The 12,412-nt window shown below is 54.6% G+C and overlaps 1 protein-coding gene across 1 annotated transcript in view; it reads left to right on the top strand.

Annotated features, from left to right (window-relative positions):
- The window catches only part of SSPO (SCO-spondin), a 184,388-nt gene that overhangs the window by 100,635 nt on the left and 71,341 nt on the right, over window positions 1–12,412 (top strand). Inside the window, exons 54-61 of the mRNA XM_015412955.1 lie at window positions 2,383–2,395; window positions 2,786–2,908; window positions 3,519–3,648; window positions 5,741–5,866; window positions 7,226–7,317; window positions 7,791–7,970; window positions 10,631–10,795; window positions 11,164–11,416. Of these exons, the coding sequence (XP_015268441.1) occupies window positions 2,383–2,395; window positions 2,786–2,908; window positions 3,519–3,648; window positions 5,741–5,866; window positions 7,226–7,317; window positions 7,791–7,970; window positions 10,631–10,795; window positions 11,164–11,416 (1,082 nt within the window). The remainder of the gene's footprint in view (window positions 1–2,382; window positions 2,396–2,785; window positions 2,909–3,518; window positions 3,649–5,740; window positions 5,867–7,225; window positions 7,318–7,790; window positions 7,971–10,630; window positions 10,796–11,163; window positions 11,417–12,412) is intronic.

The following is a 12,412-nucleotide window of genomic DNA, read 5'->3' as shown; positions in this document are numbered from 1 at the left end:
ATTAGCTGAGGCACAAGAGCAGAGAACGTGGCGGGGTGGGGTGGGGTTGGGGGGGTCTCCAGTGCTTAATGTCCTCAAACAGAAGGTGCTGCAGCTCATGAATGCATTCCCCCAGGATCTCAGAGACTCGGTGAGGGTGCCCAGGAGCACTTCCACTTCTGATACAAATTCACCCCTTGCTTCAGAAGCCAGCAGGAGGGAGGAGGAGGACACTGCTCAATCCCCAGGTCTGGCTTTGTGCTCTTGCCCGCAAACAACGCTTCCTCCAGAAATAATAGTTGACTATCAACCCCAGCTGAAATTTGTGGGCTTCTTTTTTCATGATGCTTGTCTAATAGGTCCTCCTGGTACAGCCTCTGCTTGGCATGCAGAAGGTCCTGGACCAGGCCATAGGTGATGTGAAAGACCTCTGACTGAGACCCTGGAGAGCCACTGCCAGTCTGAGTAGAGAGTGCTAATCTTGATGTGCCAATCGTCTGATTCAGTAGAAGGCAACTCCATGGGGAGGGACCGTGGCTCAGTGGCAGAGCATCCTCTTTGCATGCAGAAGGTCCCAGGTTCAGTCCCTGGCAGCATCTCCAGTTAAAGAGGGCCAGGCAGGAGGTGATGGGGAAGACCTTCCTCTGCCTGAGACCCTGGAGAGCGGCTGCCAGTCAGAGTAGACAGTCCTGACCTTGATGGACCCGAGGGTCTGATGCAGTCGGAGGCAGCTTCATGTGTTCCTGTGTCCCTTCAAGTTTGGCCAATGTCTTGCTGGAAGGGGGAGGGGCTTTCTATTTGGAGGCTGTGGTTTGTACACCCCAAGCACTACCCCGGCTTGGCCAACCCAGGAACCCTTCCTGCCAGGGCATTTGGTGCCATCTTAGAAGAAGGAGGAGAAGAGATTGGATTTATACCCCACCCTTCACTACCCAAGGGAGTCTCAGAGCAGCTTACAAACTCCTTCCCCTTCCCCTCCCCACAACAGACAGACACCCTGTGAGGTAGGCGGGGCTGAGAGAGCTCTTGACAGAAACGACTCTTTTTCAAGGACAGCTCTTGTCAGAACTACGGCTTGCCCAAGGTCATCCAGCCAGGTGCGAGTGGAGGCGTGGGGGAATCAAACCCGGTTCTCCCAGATTAGAGTCCGCGCACTCAACCACGACACCAAACTGGCTCTCTCTGCCCCTCCAGCCTTCCTCCACACCGGGGGTCGGTCCCAGTGTTGAGCCAGCAGGGATTTCCTGCTTCCCACTTTCCGAATCCTGCATACTGAGGAGTCCAGCCATTTGCATTCTGCTTTCTTCTGGATGATGCTAAGAAAGACTGATGGGCATCTTGCAGTGGCAAGTTCTCTCCTGGGCAAGTCCCCCTGAGGGAGGGGTTCACAGCCATGCTTTCCCAACTCATTCCAAGGAGGAGAACTTTCCTCTGCAGGATTCTACCGCACATTATATTGAAGGTGCTCCTTGTTGCCCTTTGAAGGACTCACACGAGACACGATCTTTGAGGGTAGAAAATCTGTCTGCCGCTTAAAAGCAGCAAGAGTTTATTTATACACACTCTGCCTCTCTCACCGTGAGGTGAGGCTGTTGGCTTGCACGTACAGAAACGGGGAAAAACAGATACTTAGACAGAATGCCTAAAATGCTTGCACAGTATCTTAAGACTTGCTTGCAGTTTCAGGATGTGCAGAGGTCAGGACTCTTAGTGTACCAAAGTCACTGATCAACCCTATGTTTACAGAGTCTGGATGTGGCTCAGAACCAAGATTGGTGTGCCATATCGCTGATCCTTACCCACAACCCTTAGCATTAAAAAACCTTTGGGGGAGTAATTTGGAATGGGGCTGTGGCGCTCCTTCCTCCATGCCATTTCCAGGGCAGAGATAGCCACTACCTGCCCCCCCCCCTTGCTATTCGGAGAGAGAGAGACGGCAGCTCAGCTTCAGGGGCTTAGTGGGTTTTTCCACATTCTCTTTTTCCTGGCTTCTGTGTACCTGTTGCTTGGTGTGGGGGGCCAAAGTCACTGATCAACCCTATGTTTACAGAGTCTGGATGTGGCTCAGAACCAAGATTGGTGTGCCATATCGCTGATCCTTACCCACAACCCTTAGCATTAAAAAACCTTTGGGGGAGTAATTTGGAATGGGGCTGTGGCGCTCCTTCCTCCATGCCATTTCCAGGGCAGAGATAGCCACTACCTGCCCCCCCCCCTTGCTATTCGGAGAGAGAGAGACGGCAGCTGAGCTTCGGGGGCTTAGTGAGGTTTTCCACATTCTCTTTCTCCTGGCTTCTGTGTACCTGTTGTTTGGTGTGGGGGGTTCTGTTCCTCATGTGTTTTGCTCCATCTAGTGCTTGGTTTGATATGACATCATTTTATGTCCGGCATAAACATTTGCAGTGTAAATCTGCAGGTATTTATGCCGGACATAAAGTTGTATAATATCGAATCAACCACTAGAGGGAGCAAAACATGTGCAGAATAGGAAAAAACCCCCCAAAGCAACAGGAACACAGAAGCCGGGAGAAGCAGAATGCGGAGAAGCCCAATGCCAGCTTGCAGAGCGCTTTCCTGTCAGAGCCCCAGGTGAAACTTGGCACTCTTGCTCCTCACTGAAACGGACCCGTATGAAGGGTGTGACACATTTCTTGGGGGAGGAACAGAGTCCAGGATGGAGACAGGTCCTCTTGGGCAGCACAGATCCTCCTTTGGCTTTGGCTTGGAAGGGGGGAGGGGGGCACCTCTTCCCAAAGGGACTCACTGTGGTTGGCACTCATCCCACATGGGCCCGTCTCCTCCACAGACTGTGGCCGGGACATGGTCTACGTGCAGGCCGGGCACTGCCAGCGAGGCCTGGTGGCTCCGTGCCCCCAATCATGCCAGCAGCTGAGTGCCGAGTCGAACTGTCACAGCAGCTGCGTTGAGGGTAAGTCTGTAGCCCTGGCGGGCAGGAGAAGGGGGTGGCATCGTCTCAGACGGGGACACCCTTTACACTCACAGGACCAGAGGCATTCTCTCTCTCTCTCTCTCTCTCTGCCCCCACAAGTGGCCCCCAGTCCAAGCTATTTTCTCCAGGGGAACTGATCCGCATAGTCTGGAGGTCAGCTCCCATCCCAGGCCCCACCTGGAGGCTGGAGTACCAAAAGCAACATTCTGTACAAACTTTTCTTCTATCATCTACAGAATTACTACAGTAAACGTTTTCGCAACTTCTCTTTATTGACTCTTCGTTATTTTTGTCACGGATGTTGTTTTTGGTATTCCACTTCCTCCCGTGATCTCTCGCCCTTGATCTCCCTCCTGGAGATTGGCAACCCCACGTGCAGCATTCTCTCTGTGCCGTGCCCATCCGGCCACGAGGAAGGCAGTGGGGTCTGCCACACTGCTGTGGGCGCATGGGGAGGACCGTGCTGTCCGTGACGTTTCATGCCAGGCGGGGGAGGCACTTGACTCCTGGTTGCCCATCCTCACGGGGGTGGGGGGGGGCTCTGTAGCCCAGGTGCCCACACACAGCTTCCGCTCCCCGGTTCCCGCAGGCTGCCGGTGCCCCCCAGGGCTCTTCCTGCAGGACGGAGGCTGCGTGAACATCAGCCAGTGCCACTGCTTCTTTGGCCACGAGCGGCGTCTCCCGGGGGAGATGTTCCTGAGACACAACTGCAGCCAGTGGTGAGTGGGGGACTAGGGTAAGGGGGAGGGTCTGGATCGGTGGACCACGTGCCGCCTGCTCTCTGGTGACTTGCTTTTGAAGGAGGCGCAGGCACAGAACGGACGGCCTTTTTCGGCCACTGGTCTTAATGGGATCTTGCCCCTTGGGGGCTGCTCAGTCCTTCGACACCAGAGGAGGCAGCGGCTCCATTTCCCCATCATGTTCTCCTGGCGGCTTCCCAGAAGGCAACTGGGCAGAACGTACAGCCCTCACCAATCCTTCCGTGGCTGCCTGCCTTCCTACCAGCATCGGGCAGCAGCTGGCCTCTAGAAGAGAGAGGGCTGGGTGGCCAGGCACACTTGGGAGTCTCTTGACACACACACACCCCCGCCCAGGTGTTTGGGCCCATGACAAGACGTGGGGTGGGGAGAACGGTGCAGTGCTCCTTGCAGCATTTTTAAATGACTTTAAAATGGAGGTCAGCGGCTGCGAGGATGCCAGCCGGTCTAGTTGGCTCCTGGGTGGGTTGTGAAAGCTCTCGTTCTGTCCCCAGAGACCGAGGGGGCATTGGCAGCAGCTTGTCCCCCCACACACACACACATAGCATTTTGGCGCTTCTGTGCCCCTCCAAGGTGTTTCCCACTCCCACCGGTGCTGCCATTTCCCCTGCCTTGTTTCTTTTCTTTTCTTTTTTTAAAAGTTAGTTGCTATATCGGCAGGGCTCTTTTTGTAGAAAAAGCCCAGCAGGAACTCATTAGCACAATAGGCCATACCCAACAGCAGGAACTCATTAGCATATTAGGCCACACCCCATGTTACCAGAAGTGTGGTCATCCGGCCACACCCACCTTTTGCTTCTTATTCTGTTTACCTTGTTTGTTGTCAAACCGGCCAGGGCTTCTTTTGGAGCAGGAACTCCTTTGCATGTTAGGCCACACACCCCTAATGTAGCCAATCCTAATGAGTTCCTGCTGTTGGGTGTGGCCTATTATGCTAATGAGTTCCTGCTGGGCCTGGCCAACTTGGGAGCTAGCCGGAACTCCGTTCCTGTGCGTTCCTGCCCAAAAATAGCCCTGTATATCATTGTAACATCATAACAACTGATCTATCTAGTTTTCTGAATCCCCAGCTTTTGCTTTTTTAGAGATACCGGGCTTGGCCACAGATTGTTACTACATTATACTAATATCACATAAGAACATAAGAGAAGCCAGTGTTGGATCAGGCCAATGGCCCATCCAGTCCAACACTGTGTGTCACACAGTGACCAAAAACACCAGGGGCCATCAGGAGGTCCACCAGTGGGGCCAGGACATTAGAAGCCCCTCCCACTGTTGCCCCCCCCAAGCACCAAGAAGACAGAGCATCACCATATTCAATTGCTGATTTTTAAAAAATGAAAATGACTTGGTGGCGTGGGAGGACTGGCCACTGCCCAGCACGGGGAAGCCAGCCGTGGGGAGGCCCCTTTGCCTCCACACTGTATCAGCGGCCACAGCAGCAAGAGCGAGACCACCCAGTCCACTCCCTGTGTGGATGCTATAAGACAGGGCTGTCAAACATAAGGCCCGGGGGCTGGAACTGGCCCATCCAGTGCTCTTATGCGGCCCGCAAGCATATAGTACAAGGGAGGGAACATAAGACTGTTCGGAGGGGGGGAGTGGGCTGAGCCACATGGTGAAACAACCTCGTCTGTAGAGGTCAAGTAGCCTGGGCTTTCCTTTGTACCGCCCTCCCACCCCATGAGGCCTTGCAGTGGGGGATACACCAACTCGGAGCTTACCAGCCGCTGTCCTTTATACAGTTTATATCTCCAGTACCTGGCACACATGGCCCGGCCCGGCAAAGTGGCATTTATGTCAGATGCGGCCCTCATAACAAATGAGTTTGACACCTCTGCTTTAGGAAGATTCTGCCTAGAGTAGGGGCTGAACTAGATGGCCTGTCTGGCCCTTTCCAACTCTGTGATCCTATGAAAACACCACGGTGGCTGAAGTCAGAACCTGCTCGGCCCAAAGCGGCAGCCCCACGTGTCGGGTTGGGTGGGATGCGTGGCTCCTGGGCTGCCATTTTCTGCCCTGCTTGACCGAGGTTTCCCTTCCCTCTTCCCAGTGTCTGTTTGGATGGCACGGTGACCTGTGACTCAGTGGCCTGCCCCGTGAACTGTGGCTGGTCCGCGTGGTCTCCGTGGACGCCCTGCAGCCGGAGCTGTGGGGTGGGGATGCAGCAGAGATTCAGGTAAAGAGAGGGAAGAGTGGAATCCACACAGGGCGATCCCATCAGCGATGGCCCTCAGGCCAGTAGCCCCTGGAGGGCGGGAGACAGGGCCAGGAATGGGGTACAAAGCGATGTCTCCCGCCCTCCAGGGGCTCTGCTGAAGTTGTGGCAAGAATCCCACTCCTAGTATTGGCATGATCCAGCCAACGATCAGTGCTTTTAAGCCGTACGTTTCACTGGGTGAGATTTAAGCCTGAATAGAACCCTCCCATCCAAACCAATGGGACTTAAAACTGCTCCTGACTTATTTATTTATTTAAAATTTGATTTATATCCCGCCCTCCCCTAAGGCTCAGGGCGGCTAACAATTGGGGCAAAAGCCATAATTAAAACAATTAAAACAAAATAAAAACATAACAATAGTACAACAAAGTGCTGGTGTTCTGATGTTCCCAGTTCCAAGATGGGTTCCGGTAGGGTGGATCCGGACCAACGACATAAGTTCCAAAGTGGCAGATAGCCAGTCTTGTATGTGTGTGGGGGAGATCTCCCGCATCTTAACCTTAGAGCGCCCTCAGAGTTTTGCGCACCACACGCCAGCCAAGCCTGACCACACAGTTCCCAGCACCACAGAATTCTTCTTGCTCAGCAGTGACACCTTTTGTCGTCCTCTCCTTCCGTGGTCATTTTAGCAATAAAAATAGAGCAGTGGAGTGATTAAGAGTGTCGGACTAGTCTCTGGGAGACCCAGGTTCGAATCCCCAGTCATGCCATGGAAGCCTCCTGGGTGACCTTGGGCCAGGCACGTTCCGTCAGCGTAACCTGCCTCACAGGGTTGTTGTGAGAATAAATTGGAGGCACCGGGTGTATGTTTTTTGTATTCATCCATTGATCTGTTTTAATGGTTTTTAATGTTGTTTAATCATTATTATTCTGTTGTAAGCCACCCTGAGACCTACTCATAGGGAAGGGCGGCCTAGCAGGTCTGATTTAATAAATTAATTAATTAAAGGCAAACCGGTTTATTGCAAGCATGTTTTTGTAGACCAGAGTCCGTTTTTGTCACCCTCGGTTCCCCATCTGTAAAATGGGAATAATGCAGGCCTACCATAATACTACGAATACGAGTTAAGGCTTGTAAAGTGTTTTTGCATGTCACAAATGCTATTGGAATAATAGTAGTATTTTTGAGGGAATGTCCCTAAAGGGGTGGAAGAGGGCTCGCCTCTCCAACCAGCATTCCAACCATTCACAATCTGTGGGCTTTTTTCTGGTTGGCGGAGGTGGGGGGGGGACGGGAGACATTCCCACATGTAAATTCTGGAGCCGCCCTTGGGCAAAAGGCCTCTCTCCATACTGCGTGTCCTGCTTCTCCTGCAGATCCCCCTCTAACCCAGCCCCCGCCAACGGCGGTGCCCCATGCCAAGGAGATGCCCAGGAAGTGCATGAGTGCCACACCGCCTGCGTCTCAGGTAGGGAGAGCGGCTTCCAGGGGCATCAGGGCCCGTCAATTACCTTTTGCTCAGTGATTTCAAAAGAACAAGGAGCGTCACTCATACTTATTTATTTAGTTAGTTAGTTTTCAGATATATTTTTTTTGCCTCAGCCTCCCGGCCGAAGCTAGCTCAGGGCGGCTCACATAAAAGCAGATAATTGCAGTAAAACATAGCTGTCGTTAAAACAAATACAGGATGGAAAGGATGGCAGTGGCGGAATGAGGGGGGGGCGCTTTTTATACTGCTGGTGTCTCGCACCCCACCTGCTAGCTGGAACCGCCCCGAGTAGATTTCTGCAGAGGCAGCCATGGGAAAAAATTGATGGTGCTGCTGCTGATGGTGAAAAATGAGAGCAAGCTCTCACACACACACACACACACCCTCCGCGAGAACCCTATCTGAACTCCTTCCCCTCTCTTGCCCCCAACCTCTGCCCCCCCCATCCCCAGAAATCCCCAGCACCTGGAGTGACTGGACCCCCTGGTCTCCCTGCTCCAAGACCTGCTTCTACGCCATGGATGGCGTGGGGGTGAGGAAGCGATTCCGGCACTGCAATGGCACGGCAGAGACAGTGGGCTGTGATGGGGACACAGCACAGGAGGAGCCCTGCGACACGCCCCCCTGCCCAGGTGAGAGGGGGGACAGTGCAAGGGGGTCTGGGGGGGGGATGCTTCCTTCCAGCCAGCCCAGGCCTGGGCACTGCTGGGGGGGTTATTGATTGTCTATTGTATCAAAGGCTTAGCTGAACACATTGAAGGAATGATTGTTACACGACAGGCGTTCTCCCTGTAGAGAGGCTGATTGCAAAACTGCACTAGGTGACAGTTGAGGGGTGGCGCTAGCAGGTACAACCCAACAGCTCCTTAAGCCTCAACCAGGGATCAGACAGAGGTGAGGGAGATCACCTTCCTGTCTGTAAAATATACATCATGGGTTTATATAGCCTCAGTTTGCCTCAGGCCATGCAGGGATTTAACCCTATAACCTCCTCTTGGTTTAACTCATTACAAACAGGCTCCCTGCTTTACGGTTAGCAGTTTAAAGGGAGGAAAGCTGTGTTTTGGAGGACACATCTTCTTGTTTATGTGTTTGTTTATTTTTAGGATATCTCTGTGCTTCCTTTTAAGAGTCCTGCTGGAGGATGTTTACAATTAAAAACATCACAGTCTAAAAAGCCATTAAAAGCAAGGCATTGGACATAAGCAGTATTAGAGCTGTCATACAGCACAAGCAGACTATTAGAAAGCTAATAAGATGAAGCCCTTAATTAGAAGCCTGGGTAAAAAGATGTGTTATGGCCTGGTGCCTAAAAGAAAGTGAAGTCGGCACCAGGCAAGCCTTAAGGGGGGGAGTGTTCCAGAGGGGAGGGGCCACCACTGAAAATGCCCTGTCTCTAGTTGCTACCTGCATCACCTCTGAAGGCAGGCCTGCAGAGAGCAGGGTTGGGTTTTTTTTTCCTTTTAAAAGAATAACAGCAGACTCATGAGCAAAAACCCTCGTTTGTGAGCTCCTGCCATTAAAGTTGTGAGCGAGCGATTTGGCTGCTGCAGAAATTAGTTTGCTCCGGAGCCCTCCTTCCTGAGCGAAGACAAACAATGTGCGAGCCGGAGGAGGCTAAAAAACCACGAGCTAGATCACACTAACTCAGCTCATGACTCCAGTTTTGATCAGCAAAGCCCAGTGTATGTTGAAGAAATAAACACACACACACCCCACTCCCTTCTCTGCACTGCCCAAGGCAAACTGTGGCTGCAGAAGCTGGCCACTGGCCTCTTATCGACCACTCTTCCTCCCATTTGTCTGAGCTCCAAGAGGAAGAGAGTCACAGCCGGGACAATGTCACTGGTGGAAGCTTCATCCTAAGAGAATGTTCCCTCTAAGCTGTGGAGTCTTGTGAGCAAAAACTCGACTTTATGAGCTACTGGCATTAAAGTTGTCAGTGAGTGATTTGGGTGAGCCCCTCGGCCTGGCCGGAGGGCCCCGATCCTCGGGAGGACCGGTAGGGGTGGGGAGGAGGGAGGCTGACAGGCCGAGAGCAGAGGGGCCCCAGGAGGCCTGGACTCTCCAAGGTCTAGAGCCAGGTGGGGTCGCCACGTTGGTCGGAAGCAACGGAACAGAGTCGGAGCCCCGCGGGGGGGGGCACCCTTGAGAGCAACGAAGCCTTCTGCGGGCTACTCGCCTTGTGGGCAGGCACACCCCTTCAGACACACACCGACTTCACCAACTGTGATCGATAGGCGGAGGGGGATTAGTCACCAGGAAGGGCTCATTGGGGTCAAGATGCCGACGTGAGTGGGTGATACGTACTGGCAAAGTCGGCTGTTCCAGTGGACCTGAGGAAGTGTGCGTGCACATGACAGCGGATGCCCAGAATTAAATTCCGTTGGGCCTTTAGGGTGCCCCTGGACTCCCAACTTTGTTCTGGGCTCTCTGAGGTATAGGAGCCATGCAGGGGCCGCCCACCCACGAGGCAGTGGCCTTGGGCCTCAAGGGTGCCCAACCCCCCCAAAGGAAGAATCGGCTCCAGTGGGCGGCTGCTGGGGTCTTGCCTCCTTCCGGGGGGGAAGCGGCAGCGTCATGACTGGCTGTGGTGCTGGCTGCGGCGGCACGGTGGGCCAGTGGGCAAGGGCCAGGCTGGGTGGTGAGACTGGGTGTCGGGGTGGGTGCAGGACGCCTGGGCTCCTGCCCTCTGGCTTGGAGCCCCCACGCCGGCCTTTCTCCTCCTGGCGGCAGGTACTTGATCTTCGTGATGGTCGTGGCCACCCTCATCGTCACAAACTGCGTGATCGTCTTGAACGTCTCCCTGCGCTCCCCCAACACTCACATCATGTCAGAGCGCCTCAAACACGTGAGGAGGGGAGGCAAGTCTGGGTGGGTGGGTGTGTGGGTGTGGGGTGAAGCTCTCCCGTGTCTCTGTAGCACAGCTTTCCCCAGGAGGCACCTGGAATCTCACTTGTCTGGAACAGAACGCTGCATGATTTGAAGGTGGGTCCTGCTGACACTTAGAGACCAACAAGATTCGGGGGGGGGGGTATGAGCTTTTAAGAGTGAATATGCTCCCTTCACCAGATACAAGATAATATATCGAGTGTCACATAACTACATTTACATTCCCTGGTCTCACAGCACTCCTAACCAGGAGCGTGTGCACTTCATCCGATCAATACGGTAGTGTGGCACGGAGGGGATCGGGGGGGGTGGCCCTCCTGGCTGTGGCCCAGACCCAGGGATCAGCCTGTCGTCCCGGACCACCTGTTGATCCTGGCCCTTCCCTCTCCTCCCCCCCCAGTGGAAGGCATCTGGACCCCCTGGACAGCCTGGTCCGAATGCTCCGCTCGATGTGACTCGGGGGTTCGGACGCGCAACCGCTCCTGCTCCAACCCGGCCTACGGGGGCCCTGAGTGCTCCGGGCCTCTCGTCCAGACTCGTGACTGCAACACACAGCCCTGCAAAGGTGTGGCCCGAGGGGAGACGGGGGGCCCTCCCTGAGCACTGGGTGGTTCAGGGCAGGACGGGGGGGGAGTCTCCACACACAGTGCAGCCAGTGTGGGGCTGGCGAGACTGGTCCGGCGGAGGCTGGCCCGTAGCTAACATGGGGCCCACCGGGTCTGGCCCCCTTGTGTTTCTTCTGGGGCCCCTCCCTCCTGGGCTGCCCCCAAAGTGCTCCAACTTACCACCTGCACTGTTTACATTTAATTAGCTGGTGCCCCCCGAGGCCCCCTCCCAAAGAATTCCCTAGCTACGGGGCTGGAGGGCTCCCCCCATGACCCTGCCCTGGACGCCCTCTCTGACCGGCAGCCTCGGCCTGCCCCTCGCTTTCAGCACGGTGCCCAGGGAACATGGTCCACCGGACGGCCGAGGAGTGCCGGGAGAAGGGAGGGGCCTGCCCGCGCCTCTGCCTGGACCGGGGCACCCGGGTGGAATGTGCCTCCCAGTGCACCGAGGGCTGCTCCTGTCCCGATGGCCTCTTCCTTCAGGATGACACCTGCGTGCCCCTCAGCGAGTGCCCGTGCTACCACCAGGGGGAGCTCTACCTGCCGGGGGACACCCTCTCGCTCGACTCCTGCAACAACTGGTAGGGGACAAGCAGCCTGATGGATGTGGGGATGTGGGGGTGCGAAAGAGGTCTTGGGGGCAGGGTGGACTGTACACTAAATACGAGCAGTCAGTGTGATGCGGTGGCAAAAAAGGCTAATTCAGTCTCGGGTTGTATCAAAAGAGCCATAGCATCGAAATCGCAGGAGGTCATAACCAATGTTCCCTCTAAGCTGTGGAGTCTTGTGAGCAAAAATTCTACTTTGTGAGCTACTGGCATTAAAGTTGTGAGCAGGTAATTTGGCTACTGCATAACTTAGTTTGCTCTGGAGCCATCCTTCCTGAGCCGAGACAAAAATGTGTGAGCTGGAGGCTAAAAAACTGTGAGCTCACACTAACTCAGCTTAGAAGGAACACTGGTCATAACCCCTCTGTATACTGCCTTGGTCAGGCCGCACCTGGAGTCCTTTGTGCAGTTCTGGAGGCCTCACTCCAAAAAGGATGTGGGCAAAATCATCGAGAGGGTGTGGAAGGGAGCGACGGGGATGATCAGGGGTCTGGAGACTGAGTCCTACGAGGAAAGGCTCGGGGCCCTGGGAATATTCAGTTTGGAGAAGAGACTGAGGGAGGAGACATGATTGCCCTCTTTAAGTATCTGAAAGGCTGTCCTTTGGAGGAGGGCAAGGAGGTGTGTTCCAGTTGGCAGCAGAGGAGAGGACCCGAAGCAACGGGTTTAAATTACATGCAGAAAGGTATCGGGTGGATGTCAGGAAAAACCTTTTCACGGTCAGAGTGGTCCAGAGGTGGAATCAGCTGCCTAGGGAGGTGGTGAGCTTTCCCCTTCAATGACAGCTTCCAAGAAGAGGCTGGAGGAATATTTGTCAGGGATGGTTTAGGCTGGTCCTGCATTGGGCAGGGGGCTGGTCTGTAGGGCCCCTTCTGACTCTCTAGGATTCTATGGTGTCCTGCCAGGACTCCCTCCATTGCCTCTGCCAGTCAGGAGGGGGGAAGCCTTGAGCCCTCTGCGGATTCCTGC

Source organism: Gekko japonicus, unplaced genomic scaffold, assembly GCF_001447785.1.
Source record: "Gekko japonicus isolate JY-2015 unplaced genomic scaffold, Gekko_japonicus_V1.1 scaffold2050, whole genome shotgun sequence".
NCBI classification, from domain to species: domain Eukaryota; kingdom Metazoa; phylum Chordata; class Lepidosauria; order Squamata; family Gekkonidae; genus Gekko; species Gekko japonicus.
The sequence above is the reverse complement of the archived record's forward strand: the minus strand, read 5'-3'. Positions and strand labels throughout refer to the sequence as shown.